This window comes from Melanotaenia boesemani, unplaced genomic scaffold (genome assembly GCF_017639745.1).
Source record: "Melanotaenia boesemani isolate fMelBoe1 unplaced genomic scaffold, fMelBoe1.pri scaffold_158_ctg1, whole genome shotgun sequence".
Taxonomy (NCBI): Eukaryota; Metazoa; Chordata; class Actinopteri; order Atheriniformes; family Melanotaeniidae; genus Melanotaenia; species Melanotaenia boesemani.
Window position 1 is genome coordinate 48,892 of NW_024580607.1, and position 8,572 is coordinate 57,463.

Consider the following 8,572-nt stretch of genomic DNA (forward strand, 5'->3'; position numbering starts at 1 on the left):
GAATTAAATTAAATCTAAACAGAAAATGTGAATGAGAATTTTACCAAACCAGATTCTTTTGTAGGAAAATAATCGAGGTTAGAATTGCAACTAAATGTTTAATCACGTTTCTTTAAACTGTTATTTATGTTTTTCATGTACATGCTGAATAATAACAACATTCTCTTTTACAGATTCTTTTTCCTTTTAGACGTCTTGGTTTAAATTTCTCTCCTCATTCAGCTTCACTTTGTTCAGGAGGCCAACGGATGGATGATATGTTGTAAAAAAATGTTGAAATGAAGTGATTTGCTTTCCTCCAGCCCCCAAACGCCTTTTTATTTAGATTAACTTAGTTTCTATATTAGCCTGATATCAGAATCACTTTATAGTCATTGCACAAAGCTGGACAACAATCAAAAACGTAGCTCACACCTCATCCACACAAAAAAGACCACAATTAAAATTTAAATTAATAAAAAATTAAAAATATGCTGTAACACTGTCATTAAATGCAGTAAAACATATGACCTGAAAATGCAAAAATTAAAATGAAACTATGTTAAGAAATTAAATAATCAACTAAATATACTAATATACTAATTTTATGTCCAATGTTCCATAAAAGAATGCATGTTCTGAGATGAAAAAAGAAAATGATTAACATTTGAATCACAAATGAACTAAACACAGAAACACAGTAAACACATCAATTAAAAAAAGTCTGAAAATGATAACACTTTAGTTTCCTTCAATCTTAGTTAAAAGGCTCAGGGTTTTCCATAAAAGAAATAGAAACATACACTGCATGTTTTCTGATACTGTACAGCCCTATTTACATGCAATAAGTGATAGCACTGCATCTACATGGAGTCTTTTTCATTTACACAGCGCTATTAGCATCTACACAGAGCCGTTAGCATACACACAGCGCCATGAGTTTCTACATGGAGCTGCTAGCATCTAACAGAGCCGTTAGCATCTAATGAAGTCAATAGCATACGCAGAATCGATAGTATCTACACAGAGCCGACAGCACCTACACGGAGCCGACAGCACCTACACGGAGCCGACAGCACCTACACGGAGCCGACAGCATCTACAAGGAGCCGACAGCACCTACAAGGAGCCGACAGCACCTACAAGGAGCCGACAGCACCTACAAGGAGCCGACAGCACCTACACGGAGCCGACAGCATCTACAAGGAGCCGACAGCACCTACACGGAGCCGACAGCACCTACACGGAGCCGACAGCACCTAAACGGAGCCGACAGCACCTACACGGAGCCGACAGCACCTACACGGAGCCGACAGCACCTACAAGGAGCCGACAGCACCTACACGGAGCCGACAGCACCTAAACGGAGCCGACAGCACCTAAACGGAGCCGACAGCACCTACAAGGAGCCGACAGCACCTACACGGAGCCGACAGCACCTACACGGAGCCGACAGCACCTAAACGGAGCCGACAGCACCTAAACGGACCCGACAGCACCTAAACGGAGCCGACAGCACCTAAACGGACCCGACAGCACCTAAACGGAGCCGACAGCACCTAAACGGAGCCGACAGCACCTAAACGGAGCCGACAGCACCTACACGGAGCCGACAGCACCTACACGGAGCCGACAGCACCTAAACGGAGCCGACAGCACCTACACGGAGCCGACAGCACCTACAAGGAGCCGACAGCACCTACACGGAGCCGACAGCACCTAAACGGAGCCGACAGCACCTACACGGAGCCGACAGCACCTAAACGGAGCCGACAGCACCTAAACGGACCCGACAGCACCTAAACGGAGCCGACAGCACCTAAACGGAGCCGACAGCACCTAAACGGACCCGACAGCACCTACAAGGAGCCGACAGCACCTACACGGAGCCGACAGCACCTACACGGAGCCGACAGCATCTACAAGGAGCCGACAGCACCTAAACGGAGCCGACAGCACCTAAACGGACCCGACAGCACCTAAACGGAGCCGACAGCACCTAAACGGAGCCGACAGCACCTAAACGGACCCGACAGCACCTAAACGGAGCCGACAGCACCTAAACGGAGCCGACAGCATCTACAAGGAGCCGACAGCACCTAAACGGAGCCGACAGCACCTACACGTTACACGTACTGTTTACTAGTACAGCAGCTTACACTGTTAGACGAGACCTAAAAAAAGAAGACTTTGAATGGTAAGAATGAATCCAGGAGGAACAGCTTTCATTATTAGGTTAAGTTCTTTAAGAGGAACTGAGAAACCATAATGTCACTGCTGGTTACATCACATAGAGAAACTCTCCGTATCAGCAATAAAACGCATTCCCATCATCATCATCCTGCATCATCACCCGGAGGTCAGAGGTCACGCTGAGAGCACTGATACTGTGTCTAATTTCAGAGGGTGTGATCACACCCAGCTGCTATCAGACTAACGGAACAGCTGACGTGGAACAACACACTCGTGCTGGAGTGTTTTTAGCTTCAGGGAGGAACTCTGGGATTTTAACTATGTCGACATTACTCTACTAGTTGTTTCTGTGTCTCTGAATATCTTCTTTCTATTGTGTGAAACACTGAATAGCTTCTGCTAAAACTGACTTCTTATAAATGATGAAATAAATCTATTTATTAGAGAATTTATCTATAACTTTACATACGGAGGCCTTTTAAACCAGAATGAGAATAATCAGGATTTTCAGTGTTAACCAGTGAAAATCAACCACATCTGCTCCTGAATAACCTGGTTTTATCTTTAACGTTGACCATCCATGCTCCTCCTCCCCCATCATGTATTTAACTTAATGAAAGCCCAATAAACTCTACTGATCACCAATCAGTGATTATTGTTAAACAATTACGTTTTGTTACACTTTCACACATTGTTTTCACCATGAATTGAATACAAACCCCAGTCAGGTGCCACATTTATCATTTAATGGTGTTTAAGCTATGGTTAGTTAGCATTTTACATGTTGGTGGCAGAGTTGTGTATTCTGGGTGTCACCTGTCGTCCGTGGCGTCAGCAGCGATGCATTCGGGCAGCGCCAGCGAGCAGCCGAACAGCATGATGTGTCTGTAGCAGGACAATCTGCTGAGGTAGCTGAAGAACCTGCAACACACCCAGAGATCTGGATCAGCTGTAGCTCAGATCTGCTGACCGAGCACATGTTTGCTCTCATATCTCTGGAGCTCGTCTATGGATGCTGTTACCTTAGCAACATGTCCACCTCTGAGCTCTTCACCACAGCGATGGAGGAGGCCAGCCATGTCTGATTGTAGGGTAGCATGTGACACTGAGGCTCCACGATCAGCTGGCAGCTTCCTGCGGAGAGATGGAACCACAACATGAGCGTGGCGCCCTCTGGAGGCTGCTCAGGGATCTACAGACATCCGTGGATTTTAGTCTAGAAGTCAAATTTTTTCAATTTTCTATTTAAACTAGAACTCTGTTTCAATAAAAACTAATGTTTTAGGTTATTAAATCAACTTCCCTTCACGCTGTATCGTATGACATCAGGTTGTTTTAGACAATAACAGACTTTGGATAAATTAGCATTAGCAGCTCTGTGACAGCCAAGCTGCCCTCCTGTTTTAAGTGTTAATAGAATTTAAGGTCCATTTATGCAGAAGACGGGTACAGCTTTGTCTTCTGCGCTGGTTTTGCACAAAATTTGGTCAGTTTTCAGGGAGCTTAGCTATCCGTTGCTTGATGCAGAAGACGGAGCAATACCACCGGAAATTGTGGGGCAGTGCTGAGCAGAATAGCTCACATGAGACCAGCAAAAGAAACAAACCAGAGAAGAAGAGGATCAGGAAGGGAACGAAAAAGCAGAAGAAGAATGAAGATGAGGACAACGACTGTAGAAACTGCACGAGCTTATGAATGAAAACTGTATGAGAGTTTTTAGAGCATATTGGGTGGTTGGAAACAACCTAACACATTACCGCTGCTAAACGGGGTCTGAAACTAATGCCGGCTCACAGGACTGAACTTTGAACTCAGCACTGCCCCCTAGTGGAGGAACTGAATTAATAACCATGGCAACACAAAACAAGCATGGAAGGACGGTGACGTATGACAACGTTCGAAACGGATGCCGCTATTTACGAACGTAAGCGAGCACCAACGGACCTTTAAACCAATAATCTGTTCACCACCGACCAGACAAACCCGTCAAAGGCTGAAGAAAGAAACGTTCAAAAATGTTCAAAAAAATTCAGGATGGGGCAACAAAAGGCTGGAAAATTAGGCGGTACTAAAGACAACCCGTCAGAAACACTGGTGAAGTTAAACGTATCAAAGGAGCACCTGAGAGAGGCAGAGTCTCTCTGAAGTAAATATGGACAGAGGTTCAGCCATCTGTAAAAAACTGACTTAAAATTAATAAAAATACTTTATTGATCACACTAAGGGAAAAATTTTTGGCTCCAGATGAAACTATTCAGCCTAGAAACAGCACAACCACAAAGCAAGTCAATAGATAATTCTGCCATAAGAGCAGTAAGAACGAGTAAAAAGACAAACATCCACCAAAACCAAGAAAACAAGAAATAAAACCACTCTAATCTCAACCTCTCACCTCAAGCGAGGGTGGTATGCATCCTGTCCCTGACCAAACTATCTGCTCATGGAAAAAAGATTTATTCTGTTCATGCATGTAAACACAGGGTTGGAATAGCTTGTTCAGGGACGATGTAAACAGTACAGGTCTGATCAGAATTGTAACCTGATTGGAGAAATTCTGCTTATGGAAACACTCTGAAAGCCACAAATGCAGGTTAAAGCTCCATCATGCAGAGAAGAAGCCAGATGTGAACAGGATCCAGAACCAGCTTCTTCCGTCTTCTCTGGACCAAAGCTCATTTAAAATGGTCTGAGGCAAAGTGGAAACCTGGATGAAGATGTGAACTAGTTTGTGGAAAGCATGGACGGCGTGTCCTGCAGACTAAAGAGGAGAGGGAGCATCCAGCTTGTTATCAGTGGACAGGTGAAAAGCTGCATCTCTGATGGGATGGAGCTGCATTAGTGCCTATGGCGTGGGCAGCTTCCACATCTGTGAAGCTCCATCAATGCTGAAAAGTACATGGAGGCTTTAGAGCAACATCTGCTCCCATCCAGACAACGTCTCTTTCAGGGAAGGCCTTGCAGATTTCAGCAAGACGATGCTGAACCACATCCTGCATCCATCACAGCAGCATGGCTTCACAGGAGAAGAGTCCGGCTGCTGAACTGGCCTGCCTGCAGTCCAGACCTTTCACCCACTCCCTCAGCTGTTTCCAATCTGCTTACATCCAGCTTTCTAAACTGAAATTATCTGGCGGTCAAACATTCACTTTGTCTGGTGGCCAGGCAGCGTCCAATCAGAGAACAGGACAGACCGAAGCTCATTGGCATTCACCTCAACTTCACATATTACAGAGACGGAGAGACGGAGACACTGAAGGACAGCAGAGGACCAGAGAGAGACAGAGACGAGGGGAATGTTAAAATACAAACTGGATTGATTTATCAGGACACACACACACACACACACACACACACCCTCTGCTCTTTGTGAGGATGCTCATTAGCATAACACATGCTAACAACCCTCTCTGTAACCCCAGCCTAAACCTGGGTCTAACCTGAACCAAGTCTAAGACTTGATGGTGCGTGCTCGTCAGTGCTGCAGTCAGAGGACAAAACAGCAGCAAGAAGGGCAGACAGTGAAGGATTGTAGGATTTGTAGTTTTCTTCCTGGTCTTTCTCTGCAGCATCACCTTTAGCTGTGACTCTGGGTTACAAATCCAAACTTTTCCTTCTCAGAGGAGGGTTTCTGGTTTTTAGACGAGTCAAAAGTAGAACCACAGTTCCCACAACCCCCTGCTGCTTCCTGCATACCTGTGTCAGGCGCTGAGGTGGTGCTGCTCATCGGCCAGGCGGTGCTCAGCGATGTCACAGAGGCCAGCCAATCAGGCAGCTTTGTATAGGGTTGGGTGGGTGTGGCCAGAGAGGAGGAGGCAGGCGGAGCATTGGTGGTGGTGGTGGTGGTGATGGTGGCGGCTGTGCTTGGGATGTGGTACATGGTGTTGTTACTATGATTTCCTAAAGATGAGGTGACATTTTCTGTCTCAAACAAGGAGGAGGATGAGGAGTAAGGGTTGTTTGTGCTGTTGCTGTGGTAACCAGGGTTGCTGTCGGCGATGGGCTTTGGGGAGGGAAGGGGGCTGGAGTCCAGAAGGTTGCTGCCAAACATACCTGAAGAGGGAGATAGAGTCAGTTTTAAAATAGCAGGAAAGTTTAAAACCAACCATTTCTGTTGTGATGGGAGACGTGACATCGCTAGCTAACAACATGGACGAGCTTCGAGTGCTCACAGAGAATGCTGCATTATGTGTTTCACTAATGTTCCTACCAAAGTTCCTACAGATGTTCCTACCAAAGAACCTACAGGTGTGTCTACCAAAGAACCTACAGGTGTGCCTACCAAAGTTCCTACAGGTGTTCCTACCAAAGTTCCTACAGATGTCCCTACCAGTGTTCCTACAGGTGTTCCTACCAAAGTTCCTACAAGTGTGCCTACCAAAGTTCCTACAGATGTTCCTACCAAAGTTCCTACAGGTGTTCCTGCCAAAGTTCCTACAGATGTTCCTACCAAAGAACCTACAGGTGTGCCTACCAAAGTTCCTACAGGTGTTCCTACCAAAGTTCCTACAAGTGTGCCTACCAAAGTTCCTACAGATGTTCCTACCAAAGTTCCTACAGGTGTTCCTGCCAAAGTTCCTACAGATGTTCCTACAGGTGTTCCTGCCAAAGTTCCTACAGATGTTCCTACCAAAGTTCCTACAGGTGTTCCTGCCAAAGTACCTACAGATGTTCCTACCAAAGTGCCTACAGGTGTTCCTACCAAGGTTCCTGGAGATGTTCATGCTGATAATCATACATATGGTCCCACAGATGTTCATGGAGATGTTTCTAACAAGGTTCCTATTAATTTTCATACAGATGTTTCTATAAATGTGTCTATTAATTTCCATAGAAATGGTCCAATAAAATGTGAGATAAAAGGTCCTGATGGACTGAAAGTCAACGTGGTGGATGTGAGGAGAAGAACTGATGCTTGGTGACTCATTTTCACATCTCAGAAATCCACGCAACTGCTCTGTTTGTGTGTGTGACACATAAATGGATGCATCTGGCTGATCACCATGGCAACCGTGTCACTTTGACACAACTGTGTCTCATCAACATTTTGTGTCATTAAAAACGTAAAATGTAAAAACAAAACAAAAACACCCCGGTCACCTATCGGTGTGTGTGTTTGTGTTTCACTGCTGTGTACAAAACTGTAGCTGTCAACCCGCCAGGTGACCCACTGGTCTAAAGACTGGTTCTGGTTCTAGAGAAGCGGTTCTGGTTTTTGAAAAATGGTGGTCACATTGCTCCAGGGACTCACCGCCATATCTAGTGTGTCCATCAACCATTTGGTTTTCAGGGCTGAGGTCAGGGCTTTTTGGACCAGGAACAGAAAGAACTGGTTCAGAATCCAGTTCTGGGTCTGAACCAGCACTGACACCTTTGGCAGAAACTCCCCTAAAATAAAACAACATGAAGACTGACCTACTAGACACCTATCGTTAAATCAAAGTCCCCACCGCCCACTGGACCAGTTCCTCCTCTGTCCCTGCTTCGTCTGTACGACATGATAAATCATGTCCCTGCTTCGTCTGTACGACATGATAAATCATGTCCCTGCTTCGTCTGTACAACATGATAAAACATGTCCCTGCTTCGTCTGTACAACATGATAAATCATGTCCCTGCTTCGTCTGTACAACATGATAAAACCTGTCCCTGCTTCGTCTGTACAACATGATAAATCATGTCCCTGCTTCGTCTGTACAACATGATAAATCATGTCCCTGCTTCGTCTGTACGACATGATAAAACATGTCCCTGCTTCGTCTGTACAACATGATAAATCATGTCCCTGCTTCGTCTGTACGTCATGATAAAACATGTCCCTGCTTCGTCTGTATGACATTATAAATCATGTCCCTGCTTCGTCTGTACGACATGATAAGACATGTCCCTGCTACGCCTGCACGACATGATAAAACACATCCCTGCTTCGTCTGTACAACATGATAAAACATGTCCCTGCTTCGTCTGTACAACATGATAAAACACATCCCTGCTTCGTCTGTACAACATGATAAAACATGTCCCTGCTTCGTCTGTACAACATGATAAATCATGTCCCTGCTTCGTCTGTACAACATGATAAATCATGTCCCTGCTTCGTCTGTACGACATGATAAAAAAGGTCCTGCTTCGTCTGTCCGACATGATAAAACATGTCCCTGCTTCGTCTGTACGACATGATAAATCATGTCCCTGCTTCGTCTGTACAACATGATAAATCATGTCCCTGCTTCGTCTGTACGACATGATAAATCATGTCCCTGCTTCGTCTGTACAACATGATAAATCATGTCCCTGCTTCGTCTGTACAACATGATAAATCATGTCCCTGCTTCGTCTGTACAACATGATAAATCATGTCCCTGCTTCGTCTGTACAACATGATAAAACATGTCCCTGCTTC

At 45.2% G+C, this 8,572-nt stretch overlaps 1 protein-coding gene across 1 annotated transcript in view; it reads right to left on the reverse strand.

The window, feature by feature from the left end:
* LOC121636161 (atrial natriuretic peptide-converting enzyme-like) overlaps positions 1-7,471 on the reverse strand; it is a 46,922-nt gene extending 39,451 nt beyond the window's left edge. The window contains exons 1-4 of the mRNA XM_041979446.1: positions 7,421-7,471; positions 5,866-6,222; positions 3,195-3,306; positions 2,989-3,093 (exon numbers count right to left, since the gene is read on the reverse strand). Of these exons, the coding sequence (XP_041835380.1) occupies positions 2,989-3,093; positions 3,195-3,306; positions 5,866-6,222; positions 7,421-7,448 (602 nt within the window). The 5' untranslated portion in view covers positions 7,449-7,471. The remainder of the gene's footprint in view (positions 1-2,988; positions 3,094-3,194; positions 3,307-5,865; positions 6,223-7,420) is intronic.
* Positions 7,472-8,572: the final 1,101 nt, after the last annotated feature.